Source organism: Grampus griseus (genome assembly GCF_964374135.1).
Source record: "Grampus griseus genome assembly, chromosome: 3".
NCBI lineage: Eukaryota > Metazoa > Chordata > Mammalia > Artiodactyla > Delphinidae > Grampus > Grampus griseus.
In genome coordinates this window covers 156,761,425-156,782,991 of record NC_139019.1, presented here as the reverse complement: position 1 = coordinate 156,782,991, position 21,567 = coordinate 156,761,425, and the positions used below count along the sequence as shown (strand labels likewise).

Sequence of the window (21,567 nt, the reverse complement as noted above, 5' to 3'; positions counted from 1 at the left end):
CCCACAGCCCCACACGCCTGCGTGGAGCCAAGACAGGCCTGGGAAGGGGTCCCCCACTCACCCCCATGGACCAGCAGCTCTGCCTTGCATAGCACCTGGCCGCCAGCGTTGTGGGCCAGGCATGTGTAGACACCAGCGTCATGCTGGGCCACATCCCTTAGTACCAGGGAGTACGTGGTCCCTTCCTGCTGCTGGCTGAGCCGGGGGCCATCCACCAGCTGGGCACCGTCCTGGAGACACAGGAGGGCAGGGAGGCCATCAGCCCACCATGGGTGACCCCAGCACCACGGCCCAGCATGACCTTCAGTGAGTGCTGTGTCCAGTCCAGTGGGGTTTCACACACTCCCCCTCCCACCGGCAGGCCCCCAACCCTGGCCTGTCCCTACCTTATACCAGGTCACCGTGGGCTGCGGGTTGCCCTCAATGACAGCCTGGAATTGCGCCACGCTGCCCCTCTGGGCATGCACATCCTCAATGGTGACCTGCATGGATGGGGGCCCTGGGGGTAGGGGAGGGAGCCGTTGGGAAGGAGCCTGGCTCTGTCCCACCACAGCCTGTCCTGTGTTGAAATCTTTGATCCCCGGCCTACTTTCACAGAGACCCAGACCCAGGTGGGCTGGTGGTAACCCCAGGTGTGTCCTGGTACCCTAGGTGGGCAGAGAGGCCCCGAGATATACCCCAGGGTGAAAGAGCCCACCTGCCTCCCAAGTGAAGGTGACCCCATCCTGACTCCCTCCAGGCCCCTGATGGTCCGGAAGTGCTTCCTTCAGTCTAACCCCTGTCTCTCCTGCTTCAACCTCGGCTCTCTGAGGGCAGGCTGCACAGAATATGCTAACTCTGAGTGGGGAAAAGGTCACTGCTGCCTGCATCTCCCCTCCCAGTGATGCCTTCTGAGGGGACACAGGGAGAGGGGGAGCAGGGGCCCTGGCCACAGTAAGGCTGGGCCATGCCAGGTGGCTTTGCAGGCCCCTCCACGCAAATGTCCCCCCTTGCCCAGGGCATGGTGGGCACACGTGTAAAGTGCCGGGCCCCCACCTACTTGTGGCATACATGTCGCTGGCCTGGTACACATACGTCCTGTGCTTGGTCTCTGTGAACACGTGGCTGTGGATGTCCCAGAGCTCCGTTGCACCTGCCCTGGGGCAGGCAGCGCCCTCCATCCTGGGGCCATGGAGTGGAGTTAGCTGTCTGCCCCACCCTTCCACTTTTGGGGTATGGGAGGCAGAGCTTCAAGATAAGATGGGGGCTGCAGCAGACTCTTTGGGAGGGGATGTACAGAAAGGGGCCCCAGCCCTGGGTGAGAAGGGAGCTCCCCCAACTTCCCTTGCTCCAGGGGTGGCCTCTCCTCCCTGCCCTAACCTTGGGCTTAGGGTGGGGCTGGAATGGAGAGTGCAGGGGTGCTGGGATTCCACCCCTTCCTCTCCTGTCCCCGTGCCCGACCCTGCCCCCAGGATGTCCCCTCATGCCCCAGCCAGCTGGGGAAGTTACCGGATGGGCACCACACGTTCCTGGACCTCAGCGTGTGCCCGAGAGTTCTGCTCCAGGCCCTCGTGGGAGAGACGTTGCGGCACCTTCTGGGGCTCGCCTGGTGGGAGGCAAGGGGCCCAGTGAGATGGAGCCTGGGATAGGGCTGGAGACAATCCCTCATGACTTGCCTCTGCATCGACTTCCAGGGCCCAGAGGAGGGGAGGACAGCCAGAGTAGGGGCTCCAAGAGCACAGGATCCGTGACCGCAAACCTAGAGCTCCAGCCATGCAAGTGCACTTCAGCCCCCTGGGCTGGGGGGAGGGGCCCCACAGCACATTCCAGGGGTCTGGTCTGCCTGGGGCACTGCTCACTTACTGTTCCTTCCTATTCCCCTTGTCCTCCTGGTCTCCCTCCTTCTCCTCTCCCCCCTCCCCTCCCCTCCCCCCTCCCCTTCTCTCCCCCTTTCCCTCCTCTCCCCCCTCCCGTCCTCTCCCCCCTCCTGTCCTCTCCCTCCTTCCCTCCTCTCCCCCCTCCCCTCCTCTCCCCCTCCCCTCCTCTCCCCCCTCCTCTCCTCTCCCCCCTCCCCTTCTCTACCTCTTTCCCTAATCTCTCCCCTCCTCCTCCTCTCACTCTCTGTTCCCTCTTCCTCCTCACCTTCCCAGGAGCACAGGGTACCCAAGCTGTCCCCTGAGGGCTGACCACAGGAGGCCTTTGGCTCCTGGGACAGACATGCTCAGGGTGGGAAGGACCTCCCAGAACCCATCCACCCCTCTAGTTTCACAGGCTGAGTGAGGGGTGGGCCTTGTCCAGGGTCCCCAACATATGGAACCATCAGAATGTCGGGGGTCCCCAGGCTCTGCTAGTTCACCCCCATGGGATGGGCACCCAAATTAACCAAGGCTGGTGTCAGAATGGAGGGGAGGTTAGGGGTGGAGGGTGGTCCTGGAAGCAGGTGGTACTTTGCCTTCAGCCTGCTGCCAGGCCTCACCGGATGCATCCCCAGCCTCCACTCCTGGGGGATTCTGGCCGGCCTCCTGGAGTTCAGGTGGCCCCCCAGGTCTGGGGCCGGGGCTGGTATGTTCCCCTGTGGTGGGTCCCGGAGCCTCAGGGCACATCAGTGTCCTCTGGAAGGATGTGCTCTCCTGGTCCACTTGCCCCAGAGCACCTGGGGGTGCGATGGCAGCATCTGTAGGAGAGGCAGGTCCACGCATAGGAGTAAGGGTTGGCCTGAGCCCGGGGAGTGGGACACTGCCCAGATGAGCCAACCCCAGCCAACCCTTCCCACCTTCCTGCTCCAGCCACACATTGGGTGCAGGAAGGGCCGAAGGTGGAGGCCCCTGAGAGAAGAAGAGATCCCGAGACTGTGCCAGGGGAGATGGCACTCCAGGCAGCAAGCTCAGGGCTGGTCCACCCGCAGGGTGTTACACACATGCCCTCACAGAATGTCAGTTCCTATAGGGGCAGCTGGGCCTGGACTCCCACCCATCACTCTGGGTGGCCCCTCAGTCTCAGCTAGTCTCATCCCTTCATCCTGGGGCTGGCCTTGCTCTGTAGCCCACTCTGGATCCTAGGGTACTGGGTCACCCAGGCTCAAGTGGACCCAGCCCCACAGTCTAGGGAAGCTAGGGACAGCCAGATGCCAGATTAGGAGCCATGAACTCCTCAGAGGGTAGGCTGCATTCCTGCCCTCCCAGGGCAGCCCCTGTCCTCCACCCAGCAGCTTTCTCCCTTCCACCTGCAGCCTGGCCTGACCCAGACCATTACAGTCTCACCTGGTGCCAGCCCCGGGGACCTTCAGACCCTCCTGTGTCTCTGCTTCCTGCCCTCAGCCTTCAGTGCAGCTCCCTCCTCCACCTGGCTGCCATCCCCGTGTGGCCATTCAGAGATGCCCACCACTCCATTTCTAGAAGGTCCCCCTTTATGGAGCTCTCCCCTGCCCCAGAGCCTCTCTCCTGTTGATCTTCTGTATCCTAGGGCCCACCAGGCTGAAGAGGCAACTGGGCAGGCTGCCATCCGTTTGCCCTCTATGGCGTTGGGGCAACCATCCTGTCCTTCCCCACTCCAAGGAGGTCATCAGGACCCCTGACACATCACACCCCCATGTCTGTCCTGACAAAGGACCCAGCTGCACAGGAGGCCCCCAGCAGGAGCAACCACTCTGCACTGCCCCAGCCACACTGTGCACCTGTCACCAGCCCCTTAGCCCACATGTGAGCAAGCCGGACAGGCCAACTATCACGTCTCCACCCAGGATCCCCAGGACTAGCCAGGACCCACAGGTCGATGCTGAGGGTCCACCCAGGGCTGTCAACGAAAGGGCCTGGGCTGTCCACTGGTTGGTCTCCAGGGCCAGGCCAGGAGGGCCCCTCCCTCCCGAGTCATCGGAGTCACCAGGTGGAGAAGCAAAAAAGAGCAGAGCAAAGACAGTGCAAGGAACCAGTTTATTAGCATCATCAGGGCCGACTGACGGGGGCTGCTCCCACACAGAGACCCTGGTCCACCCTGTAGAAAAGGCCTAGGAGGGTCTGTAGAGCTGGGCCCCACACAGGCCTCCTGGAGGCCAAGAAAAAACGTTCACGGGTAAGATGTGGCTTGGGGGAAGCCCCCTATCGAGAGGGAGGCTGGAACCCCCAGCCTGGGTGAGAGGCAGGGCTGTGCCAGGCCTGGCCACTGGGCAGACAGGGCCCATGTGGCAGCCACTGCCTCATGAATGGAGCAGGAAAGATGCCCAAGTGCCTTCCCTGTGTCTGGAGCCCCCGAACCCAGAGCTGCAGTCTGCGAGTCACTCCGGCCAGTGCTCTCAGAGCAGCTTCGGTACACTCTGAGATCACAGATGTGTGCAATGTCCTCAGCTGAAGACCGAGTCCTGTGAGGTAGGAAGCACCCAGGGAGGAAGGGGCGGGAGGTGTCCTGAGTTGTTGGAGAGCCAGGGCACGGTCAGAGCACACGTGTCCGAGGGGTGCCAGCTCTGGGACTCTCTCCTGAGTTGAAAACCCAGGGCAGCTGTGAGGTGAGTTGATGCTGGTGCCAGGCAGGGTCCTCAGCCCCAAAGCCATTTGCCTCTTTCTGCTGCCCCATGCAACCACGGCAGCTTAGTCAGGGGTGTCCCAGCCCCAAGAGTTTCTCGTCTCAATCCTAGCCACCCAGCTCCTGATGGTCCTGGCCTCAGCCCTGGGAGGGGCTAGGGTCCACGTCCTCATCCGGGCAAATGTGCAGGGTGACAGTCTCCCCCACTGTCCCAAAGCTGACCGTCTGGGTGGAAACCTCCGTTTTGAAGCTGCTCTGGCCACTGTCCACAGAGCGCTGAACCTGAGTGCAGAAGGACGGCTTCCGGGACATGGTACCTCCAGCCCGGGCCTCCTGAAAGCAGAAGGAGATGCCCCTGGTGCCAAGGTCCTGCGGCCCTGATGGAAACGCCTCCCGGGAGCTGGGCGTACGTGTGAAGAAGCCAGGGGAGGTTCGGGAACCTGGCGGGAGCCCCACGTTGAGCAGGACGGGCTGCCCCACGGTGGGCTCGCTGATCTCTCTCTGAAGCACTGAGATTTCGCAGGGCGGGTCATCGGAAGCACTGGGCATGGGGCCACTGCAGCCAAAGGTCTCCCCTTCCTGGGGCACGTAATCCTCCAGGTCAGCCAGCGTGAGTGCACGGCCGTTGTGTGTGAGGATCTTGGGGTCCCGGCCCTGAAGACCATCGGCACTCAGGGGCTCTTCTATCTGGTAGGTACCTCTTTCCTCCGTCTCCTCCAGGGGTGCCTCCTCTTCAGCAGCCCAGGGAGGGGAAAGCTCAGGGGTCCCTGGCCCTGTTTCCACATGGAAGACTAGGGGCTCGCCAACACTGGCCATGGCTGGGGGCTCCTGGGTCAACAGCTTGTTGTTGGAGTTGTTTGTATTGGGGTCTCCTCCAGGCATCCTGCCAGGCAGTGTGGAGAGAAGCCCCTCCAAGCTGCCAGGCGTCTCTCTGGCCAGACACGTGCCCGTCGAGCCAGTCTTCTTCACCCGAACTTCAATGGTCTCCTCGACCTCCACCCATTTGGGCTGGGGCCCAGCGTCCCCAGGCAGGGCTGACACGTGGGCCTCGGGCTCCGTCACGTACAGAGTGGGCACAGTGGGCCTCCAGCCTGGCTCTGCCTCGGGCCTGCAGGATTGGCTGGCTCCTGGCGAGGGCAGCAGCTCAGGGGCCAACAGGCCTGGCTTGGGCAGGCTGGCAGGGTGATAGGAGTGGGAGGGAGACTTGCTGGGGGACTGGCGTCGGCCACGGGGGCTCTTCACCACAGTGGTAATCGTCTCCTCTCTGTGGGGAGAGGGCCGAGAGGAGATAGGCACAGAGACCCACAGCCTCACCCAGCGCCCTTGCCATCAGCACATTCGGGGGCCGGCGGGAGAGATCAGGTTAATGTACAAGCAAGCAAGTGGCGAAACTGCATAAACTAACTCCTACACATGGGCTTAAGCCGGACCTCCAGATCCCCATCCAGAGAACCAAAGAAACAAAGCACAGAGTCTCATCTGGCCAACCTCAGGCTCTAGTATACAGATCTCAAAATGAGGGTTGAGGCATCGGGGAGGCCCATGCTGTATCACGCAGGTACCTCCGAACCCCAAACTGGTTTGTAATGTCATGTGTCAATCTCCCCTCCTTGTTTACGGCTGTCTTATTTTGGAGACACCAGCCCTCCTTACAGAGCTAATGAAGGGGTGCAAGCCACACAGCCCTCCTTGTTGAGCCCATCAGTGCTTTGTGCTTTGTAACACGGCAGGAGGGTGGTGGGGGTTAGAGGGGCTCTCAGACGGCAGGTGCCTCAGTGATCCTCGGTTAGGGACAGGCTGGGCAGCTGAGGCCGCAGGCGCAGGAGGAATGTCAGAGTCTTGACCCGTGGCCCGTGCTCATGGCCTCCAGGTCTGGGGATGGGAGGCCCGGCAAGGACACCTGGCTCTAGGCATGGCTTGGCCAGTCGTGGGCTGTGTGACCTCAGACAAGTCCGCCTCCCTCTTGGGCTCCATTTCCCAAAACAGGAGGGGGATGGAAGCGGAAGAGAAGATAGAACTCAAGTCCATTTGCACGTGAGTGTGCATGGGGCGCTGGCCAGGGACCTTGCAGCAATTCTGGTGGATGGGTCTGACCCCGTTTTACAGGTGCAGACAAGGCTGAAAAGGGCTCAAAACTTGCCCAGAGCCAAGAGTCAGAAGCCCACCAGTCAGCCCAGGCCTTCCTATGCCAACCAGTACGCCTGACCTTGCCAGGTGCTGAGGGTGCAGTGAGTAATAGGCAGGGAGCAGGAACACGTTTAGTAACACACAGCTCTCCTGGGCCCCAGGACCTGCATGTCCTCGCGGGCTCAGGCAGAGGGACCCGGCATGCATATGGCGACAACTCAGTGCTGTCACCAGCTGCCTGCAATGACTAGGACTTTGTCTGTCTCTTGTTCAGCTTTGCTTTTGTCTAACTCCCAGCTCCATACAGGAGCAGTTACTCCCAGGCATGGGCCCAGAGATGTGTGGCCACACCTTGGGGTACATAGCAAGTACGGATCCTGCCTCCTCCGGCCCTCACCCGGTAAAGGGGAAATGCCATGCCCCCTTAACTCACGGGGAAGCTGAGGCACGGAGATGTGGCCTACTCAGGGCCACAGGCCTGCCTTCCTGCTTCACGCAAGACTCAGTGGCACTAGGCTTGTCCCTGGCTCAGAGACTGCCCAAACCTGGGCAAGGCCCCATCTGCTGGCCTCACACTGCCTGATTTGCTGAGCCAAGACAGTGAGTCCAGCGGAACTGGACAGCTGGCTCACTCCTCCTACATGCACCCCCATGCTCCGCTCACTGCTGCCCCCACGAGGGCAGGTAGGCACCCTGCTCTGAGGCCACCGGCACAGCACTTGAGGCTGCCTGGCGGCAGGGGTCTCCCTCCCATTTCCTTCTGGTACCCCTTGGCTCCCTAGAGCCCCTCATCGTGCCGCAGGCGCAGTGTGTGGCGTTCCCTTGCTGGGATGCTGCGCCAGGCAGTTGCCTCTCTCCATCCCTCAAGATGAAGGGGTACACGCTTCCTTGCAGCGTGAGGGTTGCTACCTCCCTAAGCCTGGAATAGACTGGACTTCAGGATGCCTCGGGAGTTACCTAGTCCAGCCTCCCATAAGCACGAGGACACCCTAATGCCTCCTCAGCGGGGCTGCCCGGCCCCATCTCTGCTCCTTCATTTTGTCTCCCGTAGAATGTGAATCACAATGCTCCCCTCGTAGATGCAATGCAGAGGTGATCTGTGTAAAGCTCTGCCATGGTTGCATGCCTCCAGGGACGGGGCTTACTTCTGCCCCAGGCAGACCCCTCTATCGTGAGGTGGCAATCTGCTTTGGGGGAGAAGGGAGAAAGTCACGGAAGGGCTAACCCAGGAGCTTATCAAGACGGGATTCTCCAGCGATATCACCACCTGCAGGCACCTATAGGAGGTCTTATGCCTATGGGGAATTAAGAGGTTCCCCATCCTGGAGCCTCCCCGTCCCCTGGCTTTAGGAAATCATAGTCTTTCTTCCTCCTGGATTTTACAAGCTCTTCCACCCATCTGCGTCACACATCTCCTGCTGGAAGTCCTTCCAGATTATCCAGGTCAAAACCAATCCTGCCTTCTGTGGGTTCACCTAGCTCTGGACCTCTTGTATTATTTAATGATCAACAACGTGCGTGGCTCTTCCTCAGCCTTGAAGGCACTGAAGGATGGAGGATGGGACAGTGGGTGTGGCACTGAGGAAATGAGTTCTCGGCTGGCTTCCAATTGTGAGCCACCCTCAGCAAGCCTCCTCTCTTCCCTGAACCTCAGTGTCCCCATCTTCCTAGTGTGAGGGCTGAGTTTGGGGACCTCTGAGGGCCCTAGAGCTGTGCTGTTCACTATGGTTATGCTATTTTAATTAAATTCAAAGTGTTGAAAGTCGAATAAATTTTAAAATCTAGTTCTTCAGTCACACTAGACAAGTAGCCACACGCGGCTGGTAGCTGCTGTAGGGGGCTGTGTAAATACAGATTATTTCCATCATCACAGAAAGTTCCATTGGACAATGCCCTAGGGCATCCTAGGGTAGCATTCTGCCTCTAGTACACTGGGGGAAGCAGCTTTCAGTCCCTGCTCCCTGCTAACTGGCATGATTCTGGGTCCAAGCCCTGGGTGAGCCACTGTGACGTACACAGAGTAAGTCTACCCTGCTGAGGCAACGAGGCCATGAAAAGGGTACTTAGACCCTGGAAGAGACAGCTTTGAAGTGTGAAGGTAGCCAAGGGCCCGGGGGGAGGTGAATGCCCTGGGAGTATCTGCGAGGTGCTGGCAGTCTGCGTGGTGCACAAAGGCCATGTGGGCAAAGCAGTCAGACAAGCAAGGGGCCAAGCTCCACAGGCACGGTCCAGGGAGGTTAGTGGGCATGCAGGGAGCACTGCAGTCAGAAGGAAGGTTAGGAACACGCCTGCACTTACATGATGACGGTTTTCTTGGGGACTTTAGTCTCCTGCTCAGTGACTACAAAGAAAACAGTCGGAATAGCGAGGGTTACAGATCAGCTGGTGTTTGGGGGCTGAGCTATCTGAGTGGCATGGCAGGGTAGTAACCTGTTCAGCTTAGGAAACTGGATCCAAACCCTGCCTGACTGTGTGGCCCTGGTAGCAATGTCTCAGCTTAGAGTCCCAGGTCCCTCATCTTTGAAATGGAGGTGATAATGCCTGCCTTGAGTGGCTGGGGAATGAGGAGTTGTGATAACAGTGTGTCCCACGTGAGGGAAGAATCCCTCTTGAGGGGTTCTTGCAGGAGCTTCAAGGAGAGTAAGGGCTCTGTCTAGGCTGCCCACACAGAAATCCAAGCTTTTCCTTCAGCCCATGTGCCCAGGGAGCCCTGTGAACTTGTCAGGCCTGAAGTTCCACTTTTCATAGAAACCGAGGCCTAGAGAGGGAAAAGGAATGGCCTGTGGCTGATAGCCAAACTGGGACCGGGGTGGCTGGTGCCTATTTCACAAAAAAATCTAAAGACCAAAGGGCGTCTCTCCAGGGCAGAACGACTCCGGAGTCCTAGAGGTAGCACATCTGAGTCCTGTGGCTTGAGACCACAGAAGTCCCTCTGGGAGTGACCTGAGGATGCCTGAGCAGGGTCCTGAGCTCTGAGTGAGCAGGGAAACCTAGGTCTTCCCATAGGAGCACCCCACAAATTCAACTGTCTCTTGACTTTCCTAGCTTTCCTCCTCGCTGGAGCCAGCAGGATACGGCCTGTGGTTCCCATTTTGCTGATAGGGGACCCACGTCCCAGGGACAGGGCGGGACCCATTGGGGACCTGGCAGCAACTACTCCCCACCATCTCGAGGCCTCTTCCTCTGTAGCTTTTGGACAGGGTGGGGCTTGGCACAGAGATGCCTCTCCCAGCCTTGCCCAGCTGGATAGCAGGCAGCCCACCAGCTACCAGCACCCATACATCTCAACAGTCCCTCTCGCCATCCTGTGGGGAAAATTGAGGGGGAGGCTCAAAAAAGTCCAGTGGCATGGCCTAGGGCGCACAGCCTCCTAGTCCCTGGTCGATGGGATTTTCTGCTCTGTTGCAGTGCCACGTAGAAAAAGAACTTCCCTTAGATGACTGTGGGTATCTTAACCTCGTCTCCAGTTAGATGAACGTGAAGGAAATGTACCAGCTGTGTCTGTATGGCACTTGGGAGCCACATTTACTGTGCGTGTGTGTGTGTGTCCACGCTAATGTGTGTGTCTGCATGCACACGTGTGTGTGCCCGTATGTGCTTGTGCAAGCTGCCTCCTGGAGAGAGGCGAGTCCACTGGAAGAGAGAATGGGATCCAGACAAAATATCCTGTGTGTTTAGACTTAGTCGGGCCCAGAGAGCACCAACTTGTTGTGGTCTGTAGGCCAAGCAGTGAGAGATCCGGGGCTCCTTGCCTCACCCTCCCTGACAGGGGCCTCATTCTGTTGCTTTTGGGGGGGGTGGCTAGGGCACCTGTGGGCTGCTACATTCCTGGCACCTTTGTTCCTGACGTAACCTGCCACCAGGTGGGCTCTGGGCTCCAGTGAGTACTGGCTGTGGAAGGGGTGCAGCTGTGCAAAGTGCGGCTCCTGGCCCTGCGCAGTTTCACAAGCGAAAGGGCAGCGCCCCACCCCACAGGGCCAGCCAGGGCCCGTTCTGGCTGCAGAACCACCGGGTTAATGATGAAGCGGCAGGATAGGGTTAGGAAGCAGGAGGCAGCGGGCTCCAATTCCAGGGTCTGTGAAGACTGGCCTCTCCTCATGAGGCACGAAGGCCATTTCCGGCACAGGTAGGCCGCCCGTCCTCCACACCCTGTGTCCACGGGACCTTGACAGAGACCCATCATGACAATGAAGTAAATAGCTCTGTAGGACGTGCTTGTCACCAGTCGAGAGGGTGTGCTGAGGTGCATGCTGAGCCCTGCTCTGTCCGACGTAAGATGCCACAGGGCAGGATAGAGGTGCCGGCAGATGCCATGGGGCCCTCCGATGGGAACCGGCTGGACCAGTGCCCTTTGGGGCTTGAGGAACAGGATCCCTGCCCACGAGGGAAGGAAGAGTCCCTAGAGGGCGTCAAAGGCCCCAAGGCTGAGCTCCTGGCGCCAGGTGGCCGACTCTGTGAGGGTCCAGACAGACAGCAGCCCCTGCACGTTGGGCCCTGGGAGGGATTGATCCGGTGGCTCCAGGCGTCAGAGAAGCCAACTTTCAGGACTTGGGAGGACACATAGCTCCCAGCCCATCCTACTGTGAGAGCTGCAGCTCCACCAGCTTTTCTAGTGCAGCTTCTGCTTGCATGCCCCCGAGGATGGGAGGCTCAACATCTGTCCTGGCAGCCCCTTCCGGGTGAGGCGGTTCAGACTGGGAGAAACTCTCCCTGGGGCTGCTGCCTGCCCTGGGCCATCCCCGGGCTGGGCCCAGCTGGGACCCTGGAGCCAAGCGTGAGTGGAGGAGTGAGGCATCTTGCCACCCTTCACCTCCTGCCCGGGAGCACACGGCTCCCTGATGAGGCCCATTCTGCAGCCCAGACCCCTCGCAGCCTGGCCCAGGCCAGGCCAGGGAGGCCAAGCCACGGCATTCTCTCTTTTCCTCAGCCAGCCCCACCCGGTGTGGAAGGATCAGGCCCCTGACACCTGTTCCCTCTCCCAGGAGCCAAGTTGGGATCCAGCAGCCTGCTTCTGTGGAGCCGTCCCTCTTACCATCCCTGCCACCCATCCTATAATACCCCTCCGACCACTGCCTGGCCGGCTGCTCAGGACCCAGGTCTGGGCTTTGTATGCACTTGTTATTCCCCCAGGGATGGTGAGCAGGGCTTAGGGCCCCCCCCTCCAGCCCCTCGGACTGCCCCTCCAGCCTTCCCCAGGCTCTGGGTTCACAGCCCACCCTCCTCCGGCCCACATACATGCTGCTCCAGTCAGGAACTGGCAACCAGTGCTTGCCCCTCAACCTCTGAATCCCCTCCTCCGTGCTTGCTTCCCCTCATCCAGGAAGTGTGCTCTGATTAGAGGCGCTGACGGTTTCACCCCACCTGGCGCTGCCCAGGCATATGGCGGGTCCAGCCCAGGCCGAGACTGGCAGAGGAAGCACTCACCTTCCACGGCAGCGAGCTGCTCCACGTGGTGCTGTTCTCGGGCCTGCAGCGCCGGGCTCTGCATGAACAGCTCCGCGCCGCCCCGTTTGGAGCCCAGCCGGTTCACCAACTGCAGGACAGACAGCAGAGGCTCACTTAGAGCCCGTGGCTCCCCAGGGGGCCTGGGCAGTCTCTTGGAGGCCGTACAGGCCAGCTGTAGCATGGGGGGCCCACCACGGCTGTTCCTAGAGCTGCAGAGCCTGACCACAGGGAAAAGGGTACCGGGCGAGCCACTGTGTCCCCAGCACTGACCAGGAGCTTCCTGTGATGGTGGGGACACTATCTGCTCTGTCCAGTGTAGTGGCCACGTGGGCTCTGAGTACTTGAAATAGAAGTGAATCTTCACCTAGAGTTAACTTTAACTGATTTAAATTTAAATCACTGTGTGTGGACAACAGTGACCGAAATGGACAGCACAGGTCCAGAGCTGACATGGGTCCATTTTTTTCCCTGAGAGTTGCCATGCGGAGCAGGCCCCACACTTCCCCCATGAAGGCTGCCGGCAGCAGCAGTAGCTAGGAGCCACGAAGAACCACAGCCAGCACACACCTTCCCCAGACCATTGCCAGTTCCCCCCGGGCCACGAGGACTGAGGGGGCTCCACCCAGGGCCCGCTTCCTCAGTCCCTGTCTTCTCAACATGGACAGTGGGTGACAGTAGCCTGCTGTCCCCTCATCATGGGCAGTGGGTGACAGTGGCCTGGTGTCCCCTCGTCATGGATGGTGGGTGACAGTGGTCTGCTGTCCCCTCTCTCATTGTGGTCAGGAATGGTGGTAACCAGGCAGGATCCCCAAGACAGGTGCCCTCAGCCCCCTCACCCTGGGCCCACCCTCCTCACCTCACACTCATAGAGGCCCAGGTCCTCCTTGCCAGCTGCCCGGATCTCCAACACCAGCAGGCCGCTGCAGGGCTCACTCAGGGTCTGGTATTTGCCCCCAGGGGTCAGCAGGGCCCCATCCTTGTACCACCTAAAGCCAACCCCGGGGGTGGTCAGGTGGGGTCTCCCCAGGTGCCCCATGCTGAGGACCCTCCCCTCACCCACCCTGCAGATCCAGATGTCCTTACAGAGGACATCCCTTACATCCCTCTTGGATGCCACCCACCCAACATCCTCTGTCCTCCTCGCTGCAGCTAGAGCTGTGTTCAGAACGTGCTGCAGCCCCATCACGCCCACTTCTCATCGGAAAGGCTGAGGTTCTGTGTCCAGCCTACCCCAACCCAGCGAACGGGCTGCCCATCCTCATTTTTCAGGCAGGCAGGATGGCCCCAGGGCAGGCCCACCTGCCCACCTCCACCCTGGCCCCAAGCTGCCTGGCCCACCTGATCTGAGGGTGTGGGACACCTTCGATGGTGCAGGTGATCTGGGCATCTTCTCCTTCCACAAAGGGCACTGCCCGGACCTTGTTCACAAACCGAGGCGGGACTGCAGGGTCCAGGGAATGTGGGGAGAGGGGAGAGAGACAGAGATTGAGAGATGGAGAAAGAGACAGAGACACAGAGAGAAAGAGATAGACAGATAGAGAGAGACACAGAAACAAAGAGATGCAGACAGAGGAACAGAGATACAGGGAGACAAAAAGACAGAGAGAGACAGAGACAGATAGAAGGAGAGAGACACAGAAATGGATACAGAAATACAGAGAAAGAAACAAAAAAGAGATGGAGGCAGAGAGATGGACAGATAGAGACATAGAGATACAGAGAGAGACAGAGACAGAGAGAGACACCATGACAGAGCAGGACCCCACGCCCACCAGCGAGTCCCCCGACCTCAGTAAGATGTTCACACCCACCCCCTGCCAGCTCCATCCACAGGCCCGTGCCCCCCCCATGAGGGCTGATACCCTTCCAATGCCCAGAGGGTGGGGCCTGGGCACTCACACTCTGGCCTTCCCCCCAGGGCTCACCTTGCACCAAGATCTTGCCCAAGGAGCTGGCATTGCCAGCAGCACTGGCTGCAAAGCACATGTACTGGCCAGAGTCGACACCAGTCAGGTTGTCCAGGATGAGGGCACACGAGCCATCAGGGTCTTCAATGAGGATGTGATGAGGGTCCACGTCCACTGGCTTCCCATCTGGAAAGGAGAGGAGGGCCGTCACAGAGGGAACCCCATCAGGGACAAGAGACTGGGCCTGCCTGGGGGTCACAGTCGCAGGGTTTGATGGAGGAGGCTGCCCCTGAAACACAAGAGCCAGTGTGGGTTCCCTGCCAGGGGTCTAGCCAGCGAAGCTGACCTGGAGCCCTGGATGGCGACGTGGCGCACCGCCCCCCATCTACTTCCCCAGACCTCACTGGGCACAGTGTAGCCTCTTAAAGGCAGGCTCTTAGCTGGAGGCAGGGGCCGGGCTGGAGGACCCAAACCCAAGGAGAGGACATCTCCTTCTGATAACCAGACCCTCAATCACCTCACCAATGATTCTGCAACTATCCAGGGGCCTCCAAGGTACTGACCCCACCTAGTAGACATACTCGGACACTACCCATTTCTTTCTTTTTTTTTTTTGTGGTACGCGGGCCTCTCACTGTTGTGGCCTCTCCCGCTGTGGAGCACAGGCTCTGGACGCGCAGGCTCAGCGGCCATGGCTCACGGGCCCAGCCGCTCCGCGGCATGTGGGACCTTCCCGGACCAGGGCACGAACCCGTGTCCCCTGCATCGGCAGGCGGACTCTCAACCACTGCGCCACCAGGGAAGCCCCCACCCAGTTCTTTAATCACCCTCATCCAAATGCCCATCTAACATGTCCAGCTGTAACGTTTCTTATCTGGGAGAGGGATGGTGAGATGTGCATCTTTCACTACAAAGAATTCTTTCCTCCATAAATATGTAAAATTTCATAGATGAACACTTTCCAATAACGCTGTACTTTCTGAACAAGGTTTGTTTAAGTTATAACAGTTCATAAGCAGCACCTTGACTTCTGATTCACAGGGAACCTTAAGAAACAATTTAAAAATATATCCCCCCAAAAGCCTCCAGCTACCACCTCATTTCTCTGTGCCCCTGTATGATAATTCCAGGAAAGAGTTGTTCTCACTCTCTGTCTCCAGGTGCTTCCCTTTCCATCCTTTCCCAAACCCACACCTCTTGGCTTTCACCTCGCACACAAAACAGCCCTTGACAAGGCTACCGGTGACACTGTCAATCTGTGGTCAAATCTCAGTCTTCATCTTGCTGTCAGAAGACAATTCTCCATGGACTTCTGGGATTCCTGCACAGTCAGATCCTTTGGGCAAAGACACCTACCACCAGCACTGACACCCCAGGAGCCATCCAGGGCAGCAGGAACAAGCCCTCACCTTTCTTCCCTATGAGACATTTGCTTGTCTTCCAGGGCCATAAGTCACTTCTTGCTCTGGAGGGAAGTATGGGAAGATGTGCCAGGAGCCCCAGAAAAGCTCAGCATCTCCTAAAACTTGGGGGTTCTCTCTTGTGATACAACCCACTGCATGAAGCTGACAGCTGGTCCCTGGATGTGGAGATCAAGGCATGGGCAACCCATGCTGCTTTTGCTGTGAGAAACAGCCTTTGTCTCTGACCTGGGGTCTTGTGTCTTTTGTTTGTATCTGGCTGGTAGGCTGGTTTGCTGGCTTGCAAGCCAAGAAACATCTCACAGTTTCTGATCTGCAATTTTGGCAGCAAGGAAGGGATACCTGTCAGAGACACAGCATCCCAAAAGAGAAAGAAAGTGGCCCGTGGGCCAGTTAACAGAACATGAAGGAGGTCCACAGGAATCAGTGGTGAACATACTGACCACACTTCATGGTCAGCTGGGCAGGAAACAGCTATTTGCTGTGAATGGAGAGAAACTGAGCAAGTGGCTGCAATCTGAGCACTGAGAAGTGGGCTCAGAGACAGACACTTGAATAGTGCCTTGGTGGATGTACTCTTGCCTTGCAGCGGGGACACTGCTGGTTCAGCCTCAGGCCAGCCCCACTTCCCAACAAATATTGGAACCCATGCTGAGTCCCAGGAAGGTTCCATTCCCTTCTTACCCCAGTCACAGAAACACACACCTACACCGGGTGCAAAGAGAGAGCCATCACCAATCCTGATGGGCAGTATGCAGGTAGGAGCAGGGCTAGAACTCAGGGATGAGAGGCGTGGGCACCAAACACGTGCAGCATTCTTTTAGAGTTAACAGTAAAGGACCTCAGTGTCTGCTGTGAACCCTGGCTCGGGACAACTCCCTGATATAGACAAACCTCTACAGGGAACCATCAATAGCTGGCACATGGGCTCGTGGCACCTGGATGGTGTCTAGAATGCTGGTGACACACTGGAGAAGGTGATCCAAAGAGATGTAAGTGCTTCCTGACAGGTGGCCCTGCCTCCTTGGAAAACCCACTCAGCCCTTATGGGAAGACCCAGAAAGAGGATGGGAGGTGTTACCATGGCTCTGGGCCAGTGGAAACCCCTGCTAAGTGGACCCCATCCAAAAGGTCACCACCATGCAAGTTAAACCCCAGCCAGGCAAGGGGCACAGAGCCCCTGAGAACAATGTGATGTGGTTTCTAAGTCAAGCGGTCCCTGAAGCTAAAACAGATGGGATCAGTAGTGACAATCTTGCTGCCCGTTTAGGGCTTTGAATAAGCCCAAAACACTGGATATTACTGAGCTATGGAAGTGTGTCTTGTTCCATCCCTGGCCCCTTCCTCGTCCTCCACCTTCACCCCTGTTTAAGAGAAAAATAATCAGAAGATGGGGCTTCCCTGGTGGCGCAGTGGTTGAGAGTCCGCCTGCCGATGCAGGGGACACGGGTTCGTGCCCCGGTCCGGGAAGATCCCACATGCCGCGGAGAGGCTGGGCCCGTGAGCCATGGCCGCTGAGCCTGCGCATCCGGAGCCTGTGCTCCGCAACGGGAGAGGCCGCAACAGTGAGAGGCCCGCGTACCGTAAAAAAAAAAAAAAAAAAAAAAAAAAATCAGAAGTGGGCCTTCGTCTCCCTGTGCCCAGAGGGACCAGAGGCCCTACATGCGCATCTGATATGCCAGGCACCTGAGGCAGGGGGAGAACTTAGATTTTGATGGCTCTGCTGGACACAGGCATCTGATTCCACTGATGGGATGTGAGCAAGGTTCCCAGAGAGCAGGAAAAGTAATGTCACCTTGGGGTCAAGTCAGGGTGCTGTGACTGTGGCTTCTACCTCTGTTTGGAATTCCCTGCTCCACACAAGGGTGGGGACACCCTACACTTGGATAGGTGGCTATAGAGCATGTAACCAGGTCCAGCCCAGCAACCCGTCACTTCCCAAGATTGCCAACAGAACCCCAGGAGGAGAAAGGAAGTTCCAGGCCTCCTGGGTGATGTGAAAGGAGCCAAGCTAACGAGAGAGGCCGAGTCCAAAATCAACAGCCAGAGAGAGTGGTGGCTGGCAGGAGATCGTCACCAGCCCAATCCAGTCACCGGTCCTGTGGCTCCAGCTGGCTTGGACAGGGTGGCTGTAATAGGGTCTGCTGTGCAGGCTGACAGCTCCTGGTGGGAGTCCTGGGCATTGCAGCCACCCGCTTTTCCTTCCTGCTGGCATGCAAGGACCAAGACCAGAGGTCCCTGCATTCGCATGGGCATGATCTCTAATACACATCGCTGGTGCTCTCTGCTCCCTGCTGGCTGCCCTCCCGGGGGGGGGGGGAGCGCGGATCAGGACTTGGCCCTCACCCCCGACACTCAAGCTTCTGCCAAATGAATGACATTTTGCTGGCTGGTGAGTCTGATTTCTCCTGCCAGATGCTACTTTTCCTGGCAAAGGTTATGTGCTCACTGACCTTGAGATGTTGTGAATGCCCTGGCTATGTGGTTTGACACTTAACAGGCTATAGACAGGTGGGTTGAAGACACCCTTCCTTGGGTCCATGAACCATGGAGGCAAAGTGAGGCCACTGATAGGGCTCCCACCAGGGTTCCTGTGTGGAGCCGTTGCATTGCACGTGGCACTGAGTTCCAGTGCATGCCAGACAGGGGACTGCCGAGAGAGGCTCTGAGATGAGGGAGGTGCACATCACTTGGGGTGGACCCCCCCATCTGGCAGATGGGTGCCTCTCAGGGCCATCTGTGGTGTTTCCAACTGAGATGCTGCTTTAGGTCGGTGAACGGCCAGCTCTGGCCACACCACACGGCTGTGTACGCTGCCTGGACCACCTGCGGTTTGAGAACCTGTGTTGTCTCTCACAGAAGCTGCCCAGCATGAATTGACCATCTGACTGTCCCTCGCCTCCTCTACTCACTGGACACAGCTGTCCTCAGAGGGGTCAAAGCCTGCAAGCTGCTCACAGGGTAATGGTCAGTGGATTGTCTGGATACAGCTGGGAACCTGGGATCCCACTCTGACTGTTCCTGGGCATGGTGCATCCCTCATTCCCCTCAGATGCAGCCCGGCGGGCACACTTTCCCGGGGGCAGCCCAGCTGAAAGGTGGCGGCTGAGGGGCTCATTCTTACTTCTAAATAACTTTTATGGAATGGCTTTGTCTCTCTGGACACATCGTCACAGGTGCAAGTTTGGGGTGTGAGAAGGGATGGCAGGGAAATGGAGCTGCACTACATATGGGTTCTGTGAGGCAGCTGGGAAGGGAGCTCCACAGACCCCAGGACCCCACAGACTCCAGAAGCATGATCCCCTGGCTGCTGCGGGGGACCAGCTGCTGCTCCACTGACTCTGGCCTGAAGCTCTGACAGTGGGACTGGGACGGTCTCTCTTTCATGTCCCAGCAAAGTGCTCCTGCATGTCTTCTCCAGCCCCATTCTTAGCCATTCGTGGGTGAACAAATGCCCCAGCTGGCTGTGAACAAGCAGGACAGGAGGACTGACTTCCCTGGGACAGCTCCTCCAAAACCAGGACTGGACTTAGCTACTGGGACTGAACTAAGGATTCAGGATTTACCTGCCAGCCCGGAGGAGACCTACCTGCCAGCCAGGTGAGGCCTAATAAGAGTATCTTGGTTTACCTGGGAACCTGGACCACGCCAGGTGGTCTATGCCACACTGTGATTTAGGGTGGGGGCTTTAGGCCATACTGCATCAGCTTGACCTCAGAGGGGCCAGAGATTGAGGTCAGCCATGCAGGTGGTCAGCCTACGTGAATGCCCCAACAGAAACCCTGGACAACAAGGCTCAACAAGTGAGCGTCCCTGGTTGGCCACACTCCGTGTGATGGCACACATCTGTACTGACAGGAACAGGCATGTCCACACAACTCCACGGGGGGGACATCTGGACCATACCTGGATCCCCAACTGGACCCCACCCCATGTGCCTCTTCCCTTTTACTGCAGTAAACCAGAACGCTGAGCGGAACGGCTCTGCTGAGTTCTGTGAGTCCTAGTGAATCACTGAACCTGAAGGCGGTTATGGGACCCCCAACCTTGCAGTTCGTGTCCAGTGAGAATGGTCTTGGGCTCCTGACCTCAGTGTTCCTGGGGACCCCCAAACTTTGCAGCTCCCATCACACACAGAGTCAAATCTGAGACCCACACGGCAGCCCTCAAGGCCCAGCATTCCCCAGCCTCATTCCCCACTACACCTGCCTCAGTGCCTCCCCCTCCCCTGTCCTCCTGGAGCCTCACTGCCTATTTGGAGTTCCTCCAACATGTCTGCATGATGACTACTCTCTGCCCTTCACTCTGCCTTATTTCTCTGGCTGGTCACAAATATTACACATTTGTCTATGTGCTTGTCATCTGTCTACTCCCCTAGAATGACCTTCCCTGCACCTGGAATGGTACCTGGGCACTCAGCACAAACATGGCAAATGAGAGAGCTAATGAGTGAGATTCGGTGGTGGGCAGAGTCACTGCGTCAGAAACACGATGCATACCTAAGCAGCCTCCGCCTCTGTCCCACCTCACCCACCCGTGCACACTGGCCAGCCTGTCTTTGATTCAGGAGCAGGAGACTGGAACAGGAGGCCTGTCTCTTGTGTCCAGCCCCTCAGCCAACCCCACCCTGGATCCCTGGTCCCCTGCCCAGCCTGATTCCCTCTGGGCAGCTCTTGCTTGTTGCAAGATCAGTATCCACCGGCCCCCAAAGGCCTACCTTTGTACCAGCTCACGATGGGCTTGGGTGTGCCCGTCACACGGCAGGCTAGTTTGACTGTCTCGCCCAGCTCAGCCGTGCAGTCGGCCAGCTCCTCTTCAAATTCCGGGGGGCCTGGGGATACATACACAGGGCCTGGAGCACCCACCCGTCCCCTCAGGTGCACACCTGGCAGGGCCAGAGCCCCATGACCAAGGATGTGGTTGCAACAGATACCACCCCTTGTGAGCCTTTATCCATAGTCCCACACTAGGGCCTGGATGGGCATTAGGGTGAGCGACACAGGTTGGCTGTATACTGGGGAGTGGTAGGGACTGTGGAAAAAGAGGGCATGTTGAAATGGGATCCTCTCTCCTGTTCTAAGTGAGGAACTTCCGGGCCCTTCACATTCCTAACACAGTCTGGGCACCTGCCTTGTGCTGGAAAGCCCCCAGTGAACCTCGAGGCTCCCCTCAATTCTGGTCAGGGCCAGCCCTACACTCTGATTAAGGGCTCCCGAGAGGCTGGGCTAACCAAGGTAGAGAGAGCCACTTGCCCCAGAATCGAGCCCCTTCCCTTGTGCCTGCCCAGGTAGGGGCAGGGCGCCAGGGCTCAGGACCTGTCAACCTGGGTGCCCATAAGCCAGACCGCCAGGCTGAAAGGTTCAGCCTCCCATCCAGCCTCGCCTCATGAGCCCAGGCACTCACGCCACACGGGCAGGGCCAGGCGCTGCTGGATGCCACAGATCTCCTTCACCCAGGAGTTCTTGGTGATGACCGTCCGCGCCTGCAGCAGGTACTTGCGTACTGAGTCCTCCCGCTCATGCCAAACCTCGAAGGCACGGTCATCGCCCTCCACCTTGTCGTTCAGGTCGATGCTGCTCAGCTGTGGGGGGAGGATGCAGGCTGACTGCCCGGATGCAGGCTGAGCCATGGTCACCCAGGACTGGGCTGCAGGACCGGCCAGCAGCCTCCACCTGCCCACACATCCTGCATGGCCTCCCTCTGCCCACCCAGGCTCCGCTGGCACCCTGCAAACCTTCATCATGTTCCGGAAGACGTAGCTGAAGGTGTCAGTGCGCGAGTCCCGCTTGGGCTTGCAGACCACCAGGTGGTGGCGGAACAGGAAGACATGCCGGTGGTGGCCCTTCCACGGCATCCGCGCACCCGGTGTCCCCTCCCACACAATGAAGTGGCCCTGGGAGAGCGGTGAGCCTGTGGTCAGCCATGCCTAGCCTGGAGTCCAGCCCTCCACAAGCCCTGGCCACCTGCCCAGGCCCTCCACTGCACCCCTAGCCCCAGACCTGGCGGATGGGCTCGCCTAGAGCCTCCAGGGTGCCCGGGTAGTTCTCCATGAGCGACACATGCAGCTGGTTCTCGGCACGCTGCGGCAGGGCCGACACCACTGCGTAGGCCTGCTCCAGCAGTGCACAGTTCTGTCCATTCCGCGCCTTGTTGCGGATCAGCTCCTGGGGGAG

General features: G+C 58.6%; 1 protein-coding gene across 1 annotated transcript in view; it reads right to left on the bottom strand.

Moving 5' to 3' along the window:
• The window catches only part of LOC309819930 (obscurin-like), a gene marked incomplete at its 5' end in the record, with an annotated part of 123,301 nt that overhangs the window by 11,225 nt on the left and 90,509 nt on the right, over positions 1–21,567 (bottom strand). Inside the window, 13 exons of the mRNA XM_082650365.1 lie at positions 62–230; positions 387–499; positions 1,040–1,161; positions 1,489–1,585; positions 2,456–2,653; positions 12,046–12,154; positions 12,923–13,052; positions 13,405–13,507; positions 13,992–14,159; positions 20,112–20,225; positions 20,798–20,975; positions 21,129–21,287; positions 21,394–21,558. Of these exons, the coding sequence (XP_082506491.1) occupies positions 62–230; positions 387–499; positions 1,040–1,161; positions 1,489–1,585; positions 2,456–2,653; positions 12,046–12,154; positions 12,923–13,052; positions 13,405–13,507; positions 13,992–14,159; positions 20,112–20,225; positions 20,798–20,975; positions 21,129–21,287; positions 21,394–21,558 (1,825 nt within the window). The remainder of the gene's footprint in view (positions 1–61; positions 231–386; positions 500–1,039; positions 1,162–1,488; positions 1,586–2,455; positions 2,654–12,045; positions 12,155–12,922; positions 13,053–13,404; positions 13,508–13,991; positions 14,160–20,111; positions 20,226–20,797; positions 20,976–21,128; positions 21,288–21,393; positions 21,559–21,567) is intronic.